Consider the following 21,926-nt stretch of genomic DNA (forward strand, 5'->3'; position numbering starts at 1 on the left):
AGACATTGTCACGTGCAGTCCGTGAAGGTGGAAGGACTTAAACACCTTTCATCAAAAAACACATTTGCCAAATGGAAAGATTTTTACAGGCACCACTTTTCATTTGGACATAAACATACTGCACAATATTATCATTTTTTCTAGTTGCGTGCATTTGATTTTGCATCCTACCTGGACTCTTTTTGTCTTTTGTTTTTATCTATTTTTTTCCATTTTAATCAATCTGAGCAAATAGGAGAGAATAGGAAAAGATGTGATAGACATGAAGGACAAGTGGCTGTACCTCTTCTGTAGTAGCATATAGTTGTTATTTGTGTCACAAAGACAAATATCTACACACACCAGGTAAAGAAAATATGCAACAGGCCAACTAGGAACACTATAAGGAATTTATTTTGTCAGGCTCATGAATGATATGTCTTGAAGAGCTTTTTTTACACAGATTTTGAAAGTCATCCACATCCCACTAAGAACAAATTCCATATTTATATCTTGGGCTCTGTGGGGCACATTTTCAGACAGTTGTGTGGGGTTTTAACTGCCTTCATCACATTATTGTTAATGGTAGTTAGAGAGCTTAAACTCGACAAGTGATGGGAAAGTGAAGTACCTTTACCAACATAACAAAAAGCCTTAACAATATGTTTTCCTGATTTTTATTCATTTATTTATTTACCTGAACTCTCTGTCTTACTCCTGATTGAGCCTTTCCTCCTCCAAACACTGTTTTAGTTTTTCTGATAGCATCCGTTAGTTCCCCGTATGGACTCTCCCATCTGCTGGGGCATCTGTCTTGTATCCCCTGACAGCTTCCAGTGCTTCCTGTGGACACATAATTAAGTTCCATTGGCCTTCAGTCTTTCTTCCTCTGCTTTTTAATATGTTGACCAGCAGTTTCTTTCAGTTTTCTCTGGTGATCCTCAAGGATCTCAGATCACCTAACCAGTTACCAAACTCCCCCAGCTGATTTTTACTTCTCCATCCATTTTTCCTGCTAGCTGGATGCAACTATAATTGCACAAATTTCAGATAGTATTACCAGGTGTCCAGTTTTGAATCGGACAGTCCAGTATTTTAGCTTTCTGTTCAGGAAACAAATTGAGAAAATATAAATGTTCGGTATTTTCTAAATAGGATGTAATGTAGATTGTGATGTAATGTCAAGTGTGTCCAGTATTTTTGTTGAAAACATCTGGCAATCCTAATTTCAGAATGGCTTGTGCGTACCCAAAGGTCGAGTAACTTGGTATTAAACTTCTCAAGGACAAGCGTAGGTTACTTTTCTGAGCTGTTTTATTCCATCCACCAACCAAGGACCTTGTCAAACTCGCAATGAAGTCAATGGAAAGACTTTTTGGGAGTGGGACCAGGCACATAATTCTTGGCTGCATGAGGCTATGTGCCCGTATATTGAACGATCCTGTAGGTACTGTATAAATGGGAAGCTGAATTATGTTACATTTTACACAATGAATCATCGTACCAGGCTATAATAATTAAAACAGTATCCCACATGTTCCTCAGTGAGATTTTGCTCTGTTGAGAGATACTTTAATAGAAGGAAAGTTCTGCAAATTTTCATGAAGTTTGATTTGAAATCCCTTAGGACAGTGGTTCTCAAATCAGCAGTCTTCCAGGGATACATCAACTCATTTAGATATTTTCGTAGTTTCACAACAGGCTACATAAAAAGCAATAGCTGAGTCAGTAGAACTAACATCTCATACAATGACTTGTTTATACTGCTCTGTATACTGAAATGTAATTACAATGTTTATATTCCAATTCCAATTATAAGGTAAAAATGAGAAAGTAAACAATCTTCCAGTTATTGCTGTGACACTTTTGTATGGTTATATCTGATTTTGTAAGCAAGTAATTTTCAAGTGAAGTGAAACTTGAGGTACAGAAGGACAAATTCCTGAAAGGGACACGGTACTCTGCAAAGATTGAGACCGCTGCCGTAGGGAACATTATACTGTTGGATGGCGCCAGGAGCGAATTACTTATATCTCTATGTTCTGATGGAGTAGCAGTGAAGAATGGAAGTGTGTGTTCCTGGATATATCATATCTATCTATAATTTACAAGCTATAAGGATACTGAAGCATCAACATCAAATAACACAGTTGGTCTTTTCTGTATTCGTAATATTTAAATATTATTCGTGGTAAATTTCTGGTTGTGTTGCTGAAGTTTAAAATAAGTTTCATATTTTAAAAAGCAACTGCAAAAAGCCATCCTTATATGCTGGGTTTATAATGTTTTCTCCAGCACTAGTAATTTCCACAGAACATTCCCAGCATTAGTTGCAAACAGTTTTCTGTAGCTCCAAACACTTAAGTTCCTTAAGAGCAGGGAACCTTTGCTGCTTCTCTCCTGCAGAAATCTCCAGACTCCTCTTTGCTGTGAAGGAATTCTGGGGAAAGCTACACAGAGCTCCTGCGCTGTGCCAGAGAAGGGACATTTTGACACTCTCAGAAGTGGTGAACTCTTGAAGGTTTCAGTTTTGCATGTTATGTGCAAAAGTCATCAGACGGTGTTCATCAATATTTTTCAGAATGTGGTGTGACCCACATAACAGACTTACCACTTTGCCTCTTGGGAATTGGTAAAACCTTTGTACCACTTCATGGTACAGTATATTATATATAATATATTGCCAATTCTGAAATCGATTGGATGGTTGTAAAAGATAAACTTTAGTTCAGACAGAAATTATTTGGGGGAAGTTTATCATACAGAGAAGATTTAATGGTCACAGTGGTCCTTCGGACCTTGGAATCTATGAATATAAGTAGATGCTAACAGAATACAATTATGCTTAGCTTATAGAGCAATTAACTCTATAGTCCATAGAAATGCAACAGACTAAAGTTGTTATTTAGGGTAAAATTCCCAGGTCATTCTAAATACTCTTATATTTATTTATGTCAAAACTTTGTCAATTATCTACTTGTTAATAACTAAGAATATTTAGCGTAGTATTTTTTGTTTTAAAAGTACTTTACAAACATTGATGAATCATCTCAACATGCTTTTTAGGCATCTAGTATTGAGTTTAACAGAGTCCTTTTTTTCTTTCATCACAGCAAACAACTTAAGCACCTGCTAAGCGTTAAGTACATGAGTAATATCTTTGAAATAGATGAGGGCTATTCAGGTGCTTAAAATTAAGCAGATGCGGAAGTACTTTACCTAACTGGGTCTTAAGGGCACAGTCTAACTCCCATTAAAATTAGTAGAAAGACTCCCATTGACTTTAATTGAGGTAAGATCAGGCACTTACAAGTTTTCCAGAAAGCAAAGCAAAGCCAGTAGCAGTGATAGCAGTGATTCTTAACCTATTTATCATTGTGGGTCACATATGTAGCTGTCTATGTTATGTGGGTCGCAGCCACACAATATATATACACTACCTTTATGGTTCTGAGAATGTCACAGTGGGCTGCAGCTGTTTACTGATTGGGCCATGGGTTGAGAACCACTGCTTTAAAGCAATCCCTGCTGTAAAACTGCATATGTAAAATGCAGGACAATGTAGCACTTTAAAGACTAACAAGATGGTTTATTAGATGATGAGCTTTCGTGGGCCAGACCCACTTCCTCAGATCAAGTAGTGGAAGAAAATAGTCACAACCATATATACCAAAGGATACAATTAAAAAAAATTGGACACATATGAAAAGGACAAATCACATTTCAGAACAGGAGGGGGATGCACGGGGAGGGAGGGGGGAGGAAGGAAGGTAAGTGTCTGTGAATTGATGATTTGTCCTTTTCATATTTGTTCATTTTTTTTTTAATTGTATCCTTTGGTATATATGGTTGTGACTATTTTCTTCCACTATTTGATCTGAGGAAGTGGGTCTGGCCCACGAAAGCTCATCATCTAATAAACCATCTTGTTAGTCTTTAAAGTGCTACATTGTCCTGCATTTTGCTTCAGCTACCCCAAGACTAACACGGCTACATTTCTATCACTATGCATATGTAAAGTGAGACCTGAATAATGCTTGGTCCAGTGTACTGTGTTCGTACAACAGGAGCCTTGTGCACCCAGAAGGGTGTAATGCCTGTAAAATGAGTTCAGAGGTTTTTTCACTAAACAGATTTTAAAATATGAAATTTCTTATTTTAAATATTTTATACATCTGTTTGGTAAAACAACTGCAATCTCATTTTTTGTAAACTTGTTGGTATTGATGGTTCTTGTGTAGTACAGATCCCCATTAAAGATTATGGGCATTTGGCCTAGGGATGTAAGTATATGCTTATCAGATAGTCGAGTCATTAATCAACTAGTTGCTTCCTATCGGAGGCAGCAAGTGGGGGGGAGCAGGAGCTGGTGCTGGGGGGGAACTAGCTTAAAAGCCGGTTACACCTAGCACCATCTCCATGAGGGGGCAGGAGAGGCAAAGGTGCAACAGAGGACTGGGTTCAAGCTGGAAATCAGCTGTCCCAGCTCGTGCCCAGTCCTGGAAGCTGGGCCTCTGCTTTTGAAATGTAGCAAGAGTTGTGTGTGGCTGTTGCGCCTCAGCCTACCCTGTCCAGATTCCCCATTGGGCCTCTGCCTTTGAAATGTAGCAAGTACTGCCGGAAACATTTCCAATCGAGTAAACATTGGAAATTCCATCGACTACTTGATTAGCTGATTAATCAAAATTTAACATCCCTAACTTGGCTTAACTATTACTCCATGCATCTGGTGGTAATTTTGCGCGCTCTCTCTCTCTCTCTTTTTTTTTTTCAACTTTCCATTTAAGATTCCTAGGAGCGTTGCAAATACTAATGAATTTATTCGTACAACACTGAATTGCATAGTGGCTCATAGATGTATAGAGCTAACGAGGCAGGATGGTCTGATGGTTAGAACATTAGTCTTATTGACCTTAGATTTAATTCACAGCTCTGCCACATATTTCCTCTGTTGCCTTTCGTCTCTCTTGCCTTCAGCTTCTTGCTTGTACAAGGGGATAATACCTCATATGAGTGTTGTGAGGATAAATAGTCAAGATTTGAGGTTCTCGGATACTACTGTAACGGAGACTGTATGTGTACAATACAGAGAAATGTATTACTCTCCTTGTATTTAGCAAGGACACTAATTGACAGAGTTGTTTTTTTTCCTTTCTTCTCTCTCTCCCCTCTTTTTCTTCTTTATATTTCAAACTCTGTGCCCCTTGCTCCATATTTGTCATCTGAAGAAGCAAGTTGTGCCCACGAAAGCTCATGATACTATTTATATATTTTTGTTACTCTCTAACAAATGCAGGACCATTGTTGTTTTTTAAGTTTCTTTAGTTAACAGAATAATGCAGGTACCCTTCTAAGACTTTTACTCGCCTTGTGCTATAGATGGGTAACTGAAGTATGGTTAGGGTAATGTGATTTGTGCAGTCATGTTAAAAGTCTACCTGATTGGGAAAATGAATCCAGATTTGCCCAATCTCCATGGTGTGATTTGGTTTGAGATTTGGGTCAGTTATTTTTTTCTATTGCAAGTCAACCATAACAACAACAGAACAAGAGCAACAAGAATTCTTGGCCAATAAATAAAATTAAAGACATTAGCAAAGAAAACAATAGCTAAATGTTGGTTAATCATTGAAAATTACAGTGGCTTCCAACGTTGGGACCTAAATGAAATTCATGCTACTCTTAATGTAGTGCTCCATTCCCACAACTTGCCAGGCCCATGCTGGGATCCATACAATGCCAATATCTGAGGGACTGTGAATCCAGACTAGCATCCATGTGAACATACTCACACCCTAACAAACTGATTTTTAGCAATGATCAAAATTGACAGGGAGCAAAGGACTAATACCGTCAGTTAATTTATAAGAGGATCTGAATACACGGGGAAATGGGGTTGGCAATGAGTATGCTTAGCCACACACGTGTCCAAGCCTACTGCAAAACTGTACTGTATTGCAAAACCCTGATTCACACAAGTGCTTCTGCTGAGTCAAATGGAACTATTGCTGAATACCGCTATTTGCATGAGAAAGGGGTTGCAGGATCAGGCCCCATAACCATGGTGGGAACATCTGGAAGCTGAGAGGGAGAGCAGAGAGGGAGTTCATGGGCACATACAGGTGTTAAACAGGGGAGTTATAATGGTTATGGTGACCCATTGTCATAGGATGTCAAGGAAGAGCCTTATGATTAGGATATAGGAGTGGGGACGAGGAATAGGTGGATAATGTTTTCTCCTTTCCTTTATTTTTCATTGTTGCATGCCCTCTATATTTCCTAATTCCATCCAAAAACAGATGAGCCAAAGGATCACCATGAAGGATGTTGTCAGAGATTTCTGGACCAACTAGAGAAGGGATCTCATTTTACAGGATTACTAGCCCAGTTTTGCAGATGCAAAAGAACCAGATTCGGCTCAGTTTGAACCCATTGAATACCAGTTGACTTAGACCCTGAGAATAAATTTGGCCCCTTAGTTTTGGGTGCCTATCTAAATCTGATCTTCGAATCCTATTGCTATTAGGGATGTAATAGTACAATCAATTAGCCAATAAGGAAAAGCTTATAGGTTAATGCTATAGACTACATACATTCCCCCATGCCCCACTAGTAAATTTTTTCGCAGGTTGGCCATCAGCCCAGCTTAATTCCAGCTCGCACCGGTTCCGGGAGCTCAGACCTCTGCCCCTGGATAGGGGCTGTCACCACCCCGCACTGCTGCCTCTATCAGGCAGGCAGTCTGTGAGGGGAGCTGGTTTTTAAGCTGGCTCCCCTCACAGACCAGTTCCCGCCTGGCATCCCATACTGCTGTCTCTAATATAGAGGCAGCAGCACAGGGTGGCAGAGGGCTCCTTGGGAGTGGGGCTGGAGCGCACTGGCTGCTGGCCCCACCCCCAGGGACTATAGAATAGTCGAGTAACCGATAAGAATTCATGGGGTTAATCAATTCTTCAGTTAACTGTTATTTAACATCCCTAATTGCTATTGATCTCTTGGATTGTGGCTGCAAGCTATCTGTTTGAACATAGAGTCTTGTTCCATATATTGCACATAGAGAAACATGTTTGACTTCTTAAGTAATGAAAAACCACAGCATGGCACAGATTAAATTCATTCAAGACAACCAAGAAAAGAGACGTATGTGCGAGTCAATGAGAGGAGGGGAAAAAACCCTGACATATACAAGCTTTTTAGTGTGCACAGCATAAGATATTTTGGCTGGCACTCACATGATTTTATTCAAGGGCTGGGAAAGAACTATGATTAGTTAAAAGCTTCAGCAAAGTCTGGAGGGAGTGCTCTAAAGAGTTTGGAGCTGCACAGAGGTGACTGTAACTCCTCTAAGCAATTTCAGACTATTATTCCATAGCTCAGGACAAAAGCCTTTTTTCCCCTCCGTGTTCAAAGAGACATTTGTCTTGAGATGTTGCAGCTGTGGGCTGTGGGATTGCTTGTTTGAAGATACCCCTTCGTAGACCAGAGGAGAGTCAACGCACTGAAAAGTGGTAATATTTTATCCTGTGTGGGGGTTCCCTCCCCCCAATTCTCCACCCTCCCTCCTCCGCTACCATGTGCGGTTTTTAATAAGAAGAAGAATGTGGAGGCAACATTTTCCAGGCAAGGGGAAATTTCCTGTTTCTTTTCTGTTTGTTTAATAAAGTGTGTAGTTGACTGTAAAACTGTAGCTACTTTGTTGTGAATGAGTAATTCAGTAGATTGTTGAGCTTGCTTCTTGATACACTTTTATATACTGCAAGTGAACATGTTTAAAGCTCTCCTTTTTTTATAGCTGCGTGGCGTAGGCAACTGAGATTAATAAGTATTAGGCAAATGGCTTCTGCTTTTGTTTCTGTGAGATAGTACCAGCCGACTTGCGGTCACACAAAGGCTGCCATTTAGCAGGGAGCACTCCCTAATTCTCTTGGCAGGGGTGCCACTGGAATCGGATACAAGTGGGTGGCAAGGGGAGGAGCTGCAAAAGAAGACAAGCAGGCTTTGTGTATTAAAAATGAAACAAAAGCACTTTATACACTGAGCTGGGTGCAACAAGCTGTGCTGCTTGTGAGTCGGGGTGGAGTTTGAGTTCTTAGTGTTACAGGAGAAGCCTTTTTTTCTTTCTCCTCCCTTCCTTAAAAAGCTGTTCACTGAAATGCTGGAAGAAGTCCATAGATAGCAGAGAATGCCCAAAAATATATATAATAAACTATACTTGGATCAACTTTGCAAGCTTTATTATGATTTATCTTCAAATCAGAGAACTTCAAATGAGTAGAAAGCCTATATATCTAGATATAAATGTCCTTACTGATAAAGAGCACTAATCTCACTTGAAAAAGAGACGTTCCATTTCCTGCCTCTTCCATACTCCCTTTCTATTTGTAGCTCCCTTTTATTCGTAGCTACATGCTCATGAATTGAGACAGAATGTTCATTTTTTTACAGTGGTGATGACTCCTTGTTTTTTATGTGCTTCATAACTCTTGATAGATTAGCTCTATGCTTTATATTATTTTATACTTTGCATTTCACTTCCCCATGTTCCCAACACTTCTATGATAGAGAAACATGATGCAGAATTAAAGGTTTAAGGCTTGTGATTTAAATCTTTCATGGGAATTTTTTAATTTTCTGGGTTTTTTTTCTTTTCTTATCAGAATCATAATGAATCAGTCATATGTGCCAAATGTGTTGAATAAGTTTAAAGGAGAAAAATTATATGACATTTGAGTCCATTAATTTGATTTTCTTCTGTCCCAGCAGTTTGGTTTCAGTTTGTGTATAAAATATACGCATAATAGATCTGTAAAATATATATACAGAGTCCTAGCACTACAGCTAGCTAGATCCAAGGAAAATACATTGCACTGTATAATTTAACTTGCAAACCTGTCAGTGGTTTTTATTAAAATGTAATTGCTGTACATTATGCACGTCATCTCATATTGATCTGCTTCAAAACTCTTTCCCTGTCAAATTGAAGTAAATTGCTTCATTGTTGTAAGAGAAAATGAGAGCCATTCTTCTAAATATTTAGCACAGTTTCCAGCTCACATTTATCCTTGGCAAGTATATTTGTGTTTGTAGACTGGCTTGACATGTCTAAGGAGCCTATGTCATCACACACAATTACATTCATAATCCCAAGCAAAGACACAGATGTCAGATTTAAAAAAAAAATGTTTCTTGTGACCTACAAAGTCATGTAAGTAATGATAGGATGATAAAACAGTTGTTGCGGGGGGAAGGCCGTTTAAGTGTCACAGTGTCAGGTAGCCATTGGTTTTGTTTCACTTGTTTCATTATTTGAGAAATACTTACCAACCATATCCTGTCTATATCACTACTTGTAAATGGTTCTTATCCTGCATAGGCAGCAAGCTCTGATTACGTTAGGCTGAGAAACACATTGGCCAGCACATGGTGTAAATCCCAGTGACTATCTAAAACCATTGTCCTGGGGGTGATGTAACTATTCTCAGTGTGCAGTTTGCCTGTGCAGCATATTCTTTCTTTGACAAAACAATATGAGGTTGTCTTTATGTGACGCTCTAAGGCTTGGTTACACCTTAGTAACATTTTTGTCGGTATTGCAATTTAAGTCGCTTATAAATACGAAAAGGGATTAATCTAGCTGAAGAATAATGCTTCATTTATGGATAGTAAGCATTTGAGCTTTCTACATGTGCTTTATTCTTGTTTATCTGCTTACGGCAAACTTCTTTCACTTATCCAAATCATCTTCGCTTTGTACCATCAAACTGACACAGTTGCAGTTCCATCTGGCTAAAAAACTGCAAGTATGATGCATTACTTCCAGTAAGTGCAAATGGCAATCTCAATTGGAAAACAAGGTATCATATTTTAAAATGCTCATATTAAATTTTGAAAATATTTAATCAACTGTTTGTTTTGGGCTTTATCTTTTTAAACCATTTCTGAGAACTATTAAACACTTTTATTCTGCTAAATTTGCCTATGCCCAGGGTTTATTTTTTTCCCCTGTAAAACAAATATAACAAGTTTTTGACCAGTATTCAATACGCACCAGTGTAAATTCCTCCCTAGGGTAAGTCAGTTGGCTTCAGTGGAGTGCTGCCAGGCACGATTTGGCTCATTGTGTTTCAGCCTGTTTTTTCACATATTATTTGATGAAGATCTTGCTAATGTTGTGCACCTGATGGCAATCTGCATAACAGTGCACATTTAATTTTTCCATTTTTAAATATGTGTAGTGGTATTCTCATTAGTTTCCTCCTTGTTGTCAAATTTGTGGCATGGGGGTTACACTGACACCACTTTTGGCCTCTTCCACAGCAGGATATTGCAGTGTTGACCATTATCCAGGAATCCAGACTGTCACTACAACACTGCAAGTGAGAGATCTTAGTTTCATTCAATAAATGAATCTGCACACACACACACACACACACACACACACACACACACACACACACACACACACATTTCTTTTTTTATCTGATTTTTTTAATTGCTGCAGAGTCACATACTATAGCATTTGTTCCACAATGCTATTTGTTTAGGTTTTGATGACTTCCCCTGTGGCCCACCTTAACTTGTCACAGTCGTCCTCTCTAGAAAGGAATGGAAAATGTAATTTGATTTTTTGCAGTTAAAATAATTCCGTTGACTTCTCCATGACAAAATAACCCAACACTTGTCCAAATAATCATCATCAAATGATCACTATAATAACTAGTCAGTTGTGATGTTTGAGGCTTTGTGGACCTGTGAGATGACTGTCAAACATTCGTGACTTCCATCACCACCTGAATAATATAGTTGAGTAACTGGGTAAAACAGATATGTTCTTAACCTATACAGAAAAAGAAAATCCAAAAAGATTCTTCCTGGTTCCTCTATCAGAAAGGCATTTCTTATGGCCAACACTTTCAAAAATGGCTTCTGATATTTTTGAGGGCCAGCATTTTCAGCAGGGCTGAGCACCCACAACTCAGATCAAGGTTAACAGGAGCAATAGCTAATTAGAACCTCTGAACATTCAGGCCTAAAGTTGCAAAATTAAATACCCAGAATTTGCTGCTAACTTTGAAAATTTGAGTCCAGAATGCTTAATGCTTTAGTTCAAAAATCAAATGTCCTACGCTCCCCAGAGATTGAGTCATTATCTAAAAATGTTACTATTTCATCTAGTGATTTCTAAGCACTTTATAAGTGTTAATCCTCAAACCCCTCTGGCATAGAGCCTTTGGTATCCCATTTTGCTATGAAATATTCGCAGTGAAATCTGAAAAATCTCTGCGAGGGCTTATCTATTCCATTTTTGCTTGGACACAGGACCATTTCTGAATTACTGATTTTAACAAAATTCAAAATGTACAGGCAAAAACGTCCATTTTTTAAAATTTCAGTCCAGTACACGTAGGGAATTCTCTTGCATAAAAACATGCGAAATCTTTCATGTTTTGGAACCAATCCTCCATTTTACAAAGATATCAAACAAAATTAGTTTAGGGCACTTAAGCACATACATACTAAGACAGCTCTCCTTCATAAAGGTAACATATGCACACATGTTTGAAGGAGATGGGTTTTTACTGGACTGTGAAATTGCCTGGAATTATACTATGAAAATATTTTTGGAACATTTTGTGGGTAAAAAAAATCAATTAGCCACTGTCATAGAACCCTAATTATATTACCATTCTAGATACTGGTATACTGAAGCCCCAGTATCTTTTAAGTGACTTATCCAAAAATGAAACAGTGGCTCATTGGCAGAGCAAAGGACAGCACATCTGAGTCCTGGTTCCTGGTTCCAATTTGGGACAATTGCTTGTCGGTTAACCTCAGCTGGTAGCTGTAGAAAAGGCAGCCCAGTTTAACGGACATATCATTACAATTTGAGTGCAAAATAAGCTTGTGAGAGTACTTCTTATAAGTGGATCTTAAAAATAACAGAAACCCTCTGAGCTGTTTTCTGTTTGCACATGCTCGGGAAGGTATCCTAAAGAATCCCCCATTGTAGCTGGAGTGGGGGTGTTTAGCGAATCGTTGCCGTATGCGCATAGATTCCTCTCACCTGCTCCAAATGCCAGATTACAGTGTGTAGTGTACAGACAGAAGAGCAATAATTACTCTGAATTACAACATTGCTACTGATTGCATGAAATAAAATGTATGTATGGGGCATGTCTCCAACTTAACCCTAATGAAACACATTAGTTGATAAGGGGGGAACAATTCCTTTTCTGTTTTTTTAAAGAACTGTTTAATCTGTTTCTCTTTGTTGGCTCTTGCCTTCCTTTTCCTTTGGGGTAAACACTTGTTTGCTTAAGGACTGATTGTTGCCCTGAGTTCATTTTCTGAGGTAGTAGGGATACTAGAGTTTTTCCTCAAAATCTGCAGTTTTAAAGGCCTGCAAAATCCTATAGAGTGAAATTCCGACATGCACACGCACACGCACACACGGTTAACTCGGGGTTTTGGTGGGTCTGGGATTTCAGTTGCTGAAAAAATTAGCTTGCACACACTCAAGAAAACAAGACTGATGTGTCTGTCTTGTTTGTTGATATGTGTGGTACTTGAAATGTAAAGGTATCCTAGCAAAACCTAATTCTAGGGCCTGATTCTGCTTTCACTTACACACATGTTGGTCGGGAGTAACTGTATTGGAGTTAGTGCAGTGGCACTGGTTTAAAAAAAAAAGAGGCCAAAGTCAGGAGCCTTATAGTTCTATTTGTTGGAGTTGGAAAATGCATGATAGATCAGTCTCTAGTCTCTGGGCAATGGATGGATGTATTTCCCTAGCAGAGAATGTACTGTATCTATGCTGAGTTTCCCAGCATCCTGTTCCACCATTCAAACTACTTCCTAAAGCTTCAAATATAGTGAACATATATGGTGTGCAGCCACTTCGCACTTGACTCAGAAACCAAGTTCAAATAATATCCAAATAGAAGCAATTATCTACTGAGAAGCGTTTTAAATCCTGCTGATCTGACAGTAAAACTCTTTTTGATTGCAGGTATTCGCCCACAAATAATGAATGGCCCTATGCATCCTCGTCCTTTGGTGGCTTTGTTAGATGGAAGGGACTGTACCGTGGAGATGCCAATTTTGAAAGACTTGGCTACTGTTGCATTCTGTGATGCGCAATCAACTCAGGAGATTCACGAGAAGGTAATTTAACTTCTGCAGCTGCTTTTACATTGTTTTGAAGGGGAAGAAGATGATTGTCCACTTCAACAGCATATTTATTTTTCTATTTGGATGCTGCAATTTAGTGTGATAAACCAATACTGATAAAAATATCTATGGCTAAATATTCAGCAGAGCTGACTGAAAATCAGGGAGTAATTTTCATAGATGTTTCAGGAGACTTTTGGTTTTTTTGCATCAACTCAGTGGCCTCTGTCTGTCTGTTTGGATGGAACATGAAAACTTTTGAATATTGCACCCATTCAGTTCCAAAATTTTAGGGAAAGTTATGGGTGTCACGAGGCAGAACTCTGTTAATTTTGGAGAAAATTAGTCAACTAGCAGAGGAAAATTAGGGATGCAAGTAGTCCCTGGAATCTGGTTAGCATATACATCAGCTTCAACTAGGCCTATAATTGTCTCTGGTTATTAGCAATTGTTAACACTGTGCAATCTAACAGCACCCTCAGCGTGGGTCATACTCCCAATAGCATTTAAAATGTTGGCACCCTGAATGATTTATCTCCCTCAGCAGAAAAAAAATAACGGAGAGAGGGGAAGAAGGGCACATCAAGAGCCCCTGGCATAGAGGAAAATGGGTGACTCCAGTATGGAAGAAGTGGGGGACCCCACAATGGGAGGGTTGGGGACACACAGAGCTCTGACTGAGGGGTAAGAGAATTGCAGGGAGACCCTGAGATGGAGGCCTACCAATGGTGGCACACAGGGAGTCCATGGGGGAGAGAAAGTAGGCATGTAAAGACCTTCTGGTGTATGCAGTGAGTTTAGCCAACAGAAGTAATTGTGTTTAACCCTCTAGTGTGTAAAATACTTGTATAACACCTAAGGGAACACATAGAAATATTCACCTGTTGCATTTCTTATTATATAATTGAACTGTTCCTGAAGCTTGCTCCAATGTATAAAAAAACTCCTCAAAGTCAGCATTGGCATTCATTGCCTGCTGAACTCTGGCGTAGTGTCTCCTCTAAGGATGACACATCTTACAAATACTGGACCTTACCTTTGAATGTGCCTTCAACTCCTTTTAAATCCTGCCACTGTCAAGGGCATACAGCACCACAAGCTGAACGCCATATAGGATCAGGCCTCTTGATTCTATTGTGAATGACAAATCACTGGACTGTAACCTTGTTGCCGGCTCTTCCCCACCTAACTGGCAAGGATTTTCTGATGTCCTTTTGTTCTGTTTCAGGTATTAAATGAAGCAGTTGGGGCGATGATGTACCACACTATCACCCTCACCCGAGAAGATCTAGAGAAGTTCAAGGCCTTAAGGGTTATTGTTCGAATAGGCAGTGGTTATGACAACATTGATATCAAAGCTGCAGGGGAGCTCGGTAGGTTTTCATTCTGTGTAAAGGCATTTTCGCCATTTGTTTGTTTCTCTTTAAATCAGCACAGGGGATTTCGTTTTTTAACTGCATAATATCAACATGGGTTTCAGATCATATTTTCAAATGGGTATTAATTCAAACCCTAAAATTGTGAGTGAAGTTGTGTGTGTTTTATAATTTTGTAAAGAAAAGAACATGACTATGCAATAAAATAGTGGACAATTGCAGTTTTAGAAACTGCTTTTTAAAGGTTGCCTCAGTTAGAATTATATATTTCTATATCTCCCTCCACATCAAAAAACAAAAAGAGATTTATGTGGATTTTAGATTGTTTTTATTAGTTCTGTGGAGAGTTTTTGTTATTTTTGTTAGTATTTATTTCTCCATCATGTTTAATTTGTATCTGCATAATCAAATCTTCAGAAACTATCATCTACAGTTTTAGGTACTTTTTTTTTTTTTTTTTTTTTTTTTTTTTGTCGCAGTCATAACTCGTGTCCTTAAATTTAGTTGCATTTTGTACACCACTTGAATGGTTATGGGCCTGCCCAATTTGCATGCAAATGCAGAAGGCTTGTAGTACTCTGGGGGACTGTACTTACAAATAACTAGGTGAGCTTAAATTGTATCTACAATTCTAGTGATTGTGTTGAGACCCCTTTTGATAATTTGGTCCAAAGAATGCAATCCATCAAGAACCACCATGACAGCATTGCTTAGGATAGCTTGCATGTATTAAAGATTTGTTCTCAGGAAAATAAGAGCAGACACTTAGATTCTTAGATAATTCAGGTAAGACAGTTTCAAATTGTCATTCCTAAAAAACAATTCCTAGCATAGTGAAGTATTTTTCATCTATAAGTGCAGTGTCTTCTTAGTGTGACAGATTCTTCTGTATTTATAACTCTTACTGTTGTCATCCACATTATCCATGTTCAAAGACCTTCAATATTTAAAAAAAGATGAACATAGTACATGACTACATAATTTTCCCTTTTAAACATTGCAAATTGGCTGGCCAAATGATGGCCTTTAAAGACTTCAAAATGTAGCCAAAATTGGCACCACTATCTAGAAGGGAAATTTTTAAAAAACTAAGAAGAGATCTTTAACTCTTTATAGGTGATACATGACAGGTTTCTAAACATAGTACTGAGTTGTGCAATATCTAAACACAAGAGGTGCAGTTCTCTTTTCAGACTTTCAGACTCATTTAATGCATACTCTCTTCTATGTACATGTTCAGGTATTTCCTCCTTGGAATAATTACCATAATAGCAATGAAATTCAACATTTACACCAAATTAATTCAGTTTAAATTGTGGAATTGAAACAGAATCCTGTGTTACCTTGCCAGCATCCCAGATGAGCACTCTGCAACAAACATTTCAGAGCTTTCTCTCCACAACCTCTTTGCTCTTCCTGATGATTATGAAAAGCGGAAATTAATAATAGAAGGGTTGTACAGGCAAATAGGGAGAGCACCACTGTGGCGGAGCAGCTTTTGTTTTAATTTAGGATAGCTGCAGTCCCTGAAGTCTGCACACCTGCTTTGTAGCAGTTTCTGGAATTTGTAAAATAACATCAAAGATTATATATTTGAGAAGACTTTTCTTTCTCCTGCCACTGGTTCCTATTTGTTGTGTAGGTGAGCATGACAATTCTGTTTTTAGTATCTGATCACAGGTTATTCATATCAGTATTTTTTTTACCTTAACAAAAGCTTTTTTATATCATTCCAGTGGGAACAGGAAAATGACATTAAAAATGTTCTCACGGATCTGCTGAGAAGTTAACTTTACTTTTTCATGTCTTCAGAAAGTTGCTCTGTACCATATAAAAGCAAAGGCAGCATTCAGCCATGGAGATAGGCAGTGCTTTGACACAAAACTTTGTATACCTTTGCATAACGAATGTGCAGCAGTTCCAACAGGTTGGAACAGAGCAAATATCCCCAAGGAAAAGCGTTTCTATAATGGTCAAACCATTTACTATTAATTGCTATTAGTAATAAACCACTGCTGCAGCTGCTACCTTCTCCTTTGCCACCTTGTACTCTTCTGTGACAGAGATAAGTATCTGTGGTTAAACAAATAAGCAAAATGGTTCTTCTGCAGTTTGTTAGATCTTAGTTTAACTTCTGAAACTTCAGAGCCATGTAGAGATATTGTCATGATGTGCTGTGCTTTGAAGAAGAAATCACTCTGGATCCACATGCATAGAAATATTAACAGTCTTGCCAGTCAGCCTCAGTGCCAACACTGGCTAATTGTATACTCCGTATCAAGAAGTTTTTGAGGAAAGGGTATAATCCAGAGTAGATGATCATGGCTATAAAATTCATTCTTGCTTCCCTTTCAGATGTATTAGTGATAACTATTCCAAATATTCATGTTAGATTTTAATTAGAATTGGCAGGGATGGATGGCACTGATTTTGCAAACTAAGATAAGTCTTTATCACATACCTAGTGGCCTAATTATTTGTATTGCGTATTTATAGACTGTGATGGGGTCCCAGAGATTGCTCAGTTAGCTCAAACTACAAAGAATGGAGCAGAAAACCTCCAAAACTTGTGGTTATGCTAATACTTAAATTCACCAAGCCAGGAACAAAATAACTTGTACAATACCTTACTGGGTAACCAGAAGCCAGAAAAACAATTAAAGCAACCCAGCCTTGAGCTCCCACTCCGACAGCCAAGTCAAATACGATGAGGATTACTAAAAATCTTGTTCATTATGTAAAAAATTCCACCAATTTCAAAGGATCAGACACATTACCCACCATGAATATTCCAGATCTTACCCAAATACATGTCTACAGCCAGTTCTTATTAACTAAGCTAAGATTTATTTTAAAAAATAAGAGAGAGAGAATATAGGTTAAAAGTTCATTATTATAGACTTGAATACAATTCTGAGATCAGTTTCACAGAAGAGGTAATGGGCTTTAGAGTTGCAAAAAGCTCTTTCAGAATTAGTTCCATAGGTTGTAGTCCAATGTCCAATATTAGGGTGACCCAGACCAGACCTCAGTCTTGCAACTCAAATTTCCCCTGATGAAGCTTAAGTAGTTCAGAGATAACAGGATCAGGACCCAAGAGTTCTTTTTATAGTTTCTAGCATGCTATCTGTAGCCTCTTGACAGCAGGTATTGAAGAATAGTGGCTTTGAAATACCCTCCTATTTCCCTTTAAGCATCATTAGTAGAATGGATTAACATAAAGCAACTGTCCAACTCTGGCCATTTACAAGTAGTTTATTACATACTTCAAAGAGAAATGAAGACAGCGATATTACTACAATCACAATTCATCTAAATATTAATATTTCTTGTCAATCTTTGAATTAACAGAACACTGTGATAAATAGGAACTGTTTGGTTACGTTGTCAACCTCTAATAATATATGTAAAAATGCAGAAAACACAATCCTCATCCATTAATGTCTCTGAAGGCGAATCTGAGTCCTTTAGCTTGCTAGGTAACTCTTTCTGGCCCTGTGTCACATAAACACCAGAGATTTTTATGAGGACATTTTCCATACAATCCTCTTTTTTATTTTTTATACTCCTAAGACCGGGTCTACACTCAACCTGGAAGGTTGGCTTAAAGTACACAACTCCAGCTATGTAACATACGTAGCTGGAGTTGGCTTACCTTAAGCTGAGCTTGGTACTGTCCTCACTGCTGGAGGCCAATGGGATCAAATGCTCCTGTTGGCTTCCCTTACTCCTTGTGACTGCAAGGAGCACAGACACCAGTGGGAACTTCCCTCAGTATTCAAGTTACAGATCCATGCTAGAGCTGCTAAATTGAACCCCAGAACATCAATCTTGAGTGTGGCCAGTGAAAACATTGCCTAAGTTATGAAATTACTCTGTAGAAACGTCTCTCAAGCTCCTTGCCATAATTGGACAATGGAGAATTAAAATTTCCCCTTTGACGTTCTTTAAATGGTCATCTTCAGCAACTTCCACATTAGATAGAGCCATGATGAACTCAGTTGGTGAGACTTCACCTGCTAGGAAGACAATGAATCAATGAAAAGGGGTTTTCAGTCAAACCTGAGGTGCATGTCTGGAGCTGCTGGGTCACCTGTCATTGTGCATATACAGGCAGTCCCCGAGTTACGCGGATCCCCCCCCCCAGCAGACCAGGGAGACGCGGAGCAAAGCCACGGAGGATGCAGGCAGGACCGCGGCGCGTCTCGGCAGTCCCGCCACCTGCGTCTCCCTAGTCTGCTGGGGCGGGGGGGGGGGCGCAGCTAGTGCGCCCCTCCCCCCCAGCAGACCAGGCTTTTCTTGCCGACGACGCCTGGGGTAGAGCAGCTGGGGCGCTGCCGGGTTGGTCCCACAGCGCCGCTCCTCGGCGCTACTGGACCAACCTGGCAGCACCCCAGTTGCTCTGCCCCAGGCGTCCCCAAGTCAGCCGCTGCTGAAACTGACCAGCGGCTGACTACAGGAAGCCCTAGGCAGAGTTGCTCTGCCCCGGGCTTCCTGGAATCAGCCGCTGATCAGTTTCAGCAGCGGCTGACTTGGGGACACCTGGGGTAGAGCAGCTGGGGTGCTGCCGGGTTGGTCCCCGCAGCGCTGAGGTGCGGCGCTGCGGGGAACTACCTGGCAGCGCCCCAGCTGCTCTGTCCCAGGCATCCAAATTCAGCCGCTGTTGAAACTGATCAGCGGCTGATTCCAGGAAGCCCAGGGCAGAGCAACTCTGCCTCGGGCTTCCTGTAGTCAGCTGCTGGTCAGTTTCAGCAGCGGCTGAATCTGGACGCCAGTTCCGACTTACATACAAATTCAACTTAAGAACAAACCTACAGTCCCTATCTTGTACGTAACCCGGGGACTGCCTGTACTTGATTCTGCTTGCAAGACTTCGTCTGTGTCTCTTACCCCTGTGATCTGTATACTCTGCTACCAAGCATCACATGAACAAGAGAGTCATGTTCCCATCCAGGTTCTATAAGAGCTCACTTAACAGCTGAAAATTGAGAACATATGAAAGCGTGTTCCTTTCTTGACCAAGTTCCAGGACAGTCTGTATGTCCTGGAGCTGAAGGTCATCCAGTTGGCCTGCATGGCATTCCTGTCTGTTCTCTGGGACCCTATGGTACAGGTTTTTATGGACAACATGTCTGCGGGGCATTGCATCAACAAGTGTGGTGCTGCTGGGTCATATCTCTCTCTGCTAGGAAGCCAGTGGACCTGGTGTCATCACTACGAGTTAATCCATTAGCTCTTTATTTTCTAGGAATGAGCAACATCCTAGCAAACTTCATTAGCAGGCACACAGTAACCAACCTTGATTGGTCTCTGCAGATGTCCGTTGCAGAGCTGATATTCCATTAATGGGGGATGCCACAGAGGACAGTACCAAGTGCCTTGAACTTTTGCATGAGAGGGTGCCTGAGCCTGAACTTTACAGTGGTTTCCAGGTTTCCTATAAGTCTTTCCCCTCCATTTCCCTGATCCCAGGGTGATATCCAAAATCAGAGGAGAGACATCCATGCTGGTGCTAATACCTTCCTATTAGACAAGGCTAGTTGGGCTGTCAGACATCTTGAACATTTCTGTTCAGCCTCCCTCTAGCAATCTGCCTGGACATGGATCTCAGCCCCACAGTCAGATATTACAGCTAGACCTGCAGTTGTTGCACCTGATGGCTGGGATGTTGACATCTTGAGCACTACTGACAGAGACTGTTATCAAGAGAACCAAGATAGCCTCATGCAAAGCAGGAAGCCATCTGCCAGGAAGATCTACTCCTCCATATGGAAACAGGTCTCTAGAGAGGTCACAGCATGCTCTGGGACCAATTGAAGCTCCAGTACCAAAGATCCTCAGTTATGTGTTGAAACATTCTGTCTTGACTTGCCACTCTTGCACAGTTCACATTGCAGCGATATTGATGTCACATGTCAGTACTGTTGTGCCCAATGGTATCCAGATTCCTCAAGGACCATTTGCATACTTACCCTCCCACTGGAAACCTGACTCCTGCATGTTGTCGTAATGTTGTCCTCCAGTTACTCGTGGAGACTTCGCTTGAGCTGTTGACAGATTATTTAACCACCTTTGCCCCAGGACTGGTGTTTGGGTGTCAATTAAACCATACCCTTAAGATAGTCTTTCTCTCACATCAGTGTGGATGGAGAAGTCAAAGGAATATTCTCTAGGTATATTCTATGAATAATGTATTCACACTCATGCACCATTCCTGAGCAAGTGTTGTCAAACGGCATGCAGGACAGTCCCATCGTCCATAAATCTAAGCCTTCTATCCAATGCCTAGTTCCCAGAGAGTTTCTGTGCCTCAGTTAATGACTCCTATCAGAGCATCTCACAGAGCTTCCTCTCTGCTAATCTGCATCTGCATACAGCCTTTCAAAACCTCACCCTGGAACAGGACAGCATGTCTTTCTAAGAGTCAGAACTTGTTCTTGTGCCGTCCCCAAAATCAGAAGGCTAATGTGAAAGCCTTCCACATATAGATCATTCACAGTAATGATGCTCACTATCACAGTAATGCTGCATTCTTAAGTAGGGTGGGGTATGTCTACACTACAGAGTTAGTTCGAACTAACGGACGTTAGTTCGAACTAACTTTGATAGGCGCTACACTAGCGCTCCGCTAGTTCAAATTTAATTCGAACTAACGGAGTGCTTAGTTCGAACTAGGTAAACCTCATTCCACGAGGATTAAGCCTAGTTCGAACTTACTAGTTCGAATTAAGGGGTGTGTAGCCCCTTAATTCGAACTAGTGGGAGGCTAGCCCTCCCCAGCTTTCCCTGGTGGCCACTCTGGCCAACACCAGGGAAACTCGTCTGCCCCCCTCCCGGCCCCGGACCCCTTAAAGGGGCACGGGCTGGCTACGGTGCCCGTGCCAGGTGCAAGCCTGCCAGCACCCAGCCAGCAGACCCTGCACCTGGCACGGCTCGAGCCAGCCACCCGATGCCCCCAGCCCTCCCCCTCTTCCCGGGACTAGGCTGGCGGCTCCCGGGAGCTTGCCCGGGACCGCAAGAGGCAGGCACCCACCTGGGCTAGTGCGGACATTGTGGACCTCGTCCACGATCTCCGCACTAGGCACAGGAAAGTGGCCGGCTAGGGCAGGAGATCTGCCAGCCTGGCCACCCAGGAGCAGGTGTGCAAGAGAATCAAGGGGGTCCACTGAGACCCCCGACCCTGAGCCCTGAGCTTACAATGGCTGTCCTGGGTCAGACCAAAGGTCCATGTAGCCCAGTAGCCTGTCTGCCGACAGCGGCCAACCCTAGGGACCTTGGAGGGGATGGACCGAAGACAGTGACCAAGCCATTTGTCTCGTGCCATCCCTCTCCAGCCTTCCACAAACCTTGGGCAGGGACACCACTCCTACCCCCTGGCTAATACTACTCCATGGACCCAGC

General features: G+C 40.7%; 1 protein-coding gene across 6 annotated transcripts in view; it reads left to right on the top strand.

The window, feature by feature from the left end:
• The window catches only part of CTBP2 (C-terminal binding protein 2), a 271,870-nt gene that overhangs the window by 214,714 nt on the left and 35,230 nt on the right, over positions 1–21,926 (top strand). For 5 of the 6 annotated variants that reach the window (XR_012905668.2, XM_006136115.5, XM_014580066.4 and 2 more), the window contains 2 exons: positions 12,989–13,143; positions 14,378–14,522. Coding sequence is in view for 5 of the 6 variants with exons in the window: in XM_006136115.5 (XP_006136177.2) it covers positions 12,989–13,143; positions 14,378–14,522 (300 nt within the window). In the remaining variant the exon portion in view is untranslated. Of the gene's footprint in view, positions 1–7,218; positions 7,600–12,988; positions 13,144–14,377; positions 14,523–21,926 lie in introns of those variants that run through there. The other variant, XM_006136123.5, reaches the window with a different exon arrangement.

Source organism: Pelodiscus sinensis, chromosome 8 (genome assembly GCF_052426305.1).
Source record: "Pelodiscus sinensis isolate ZL-2025 chromosome 8, ASM5242630v1, whole genome shotgun sequence".
NCBI classification, from domain to species: Eukaryota; Metazoa; Chordata; order Testudines; family Trionychidae; genus Pelodiscus; species Pelodiscus sinensis.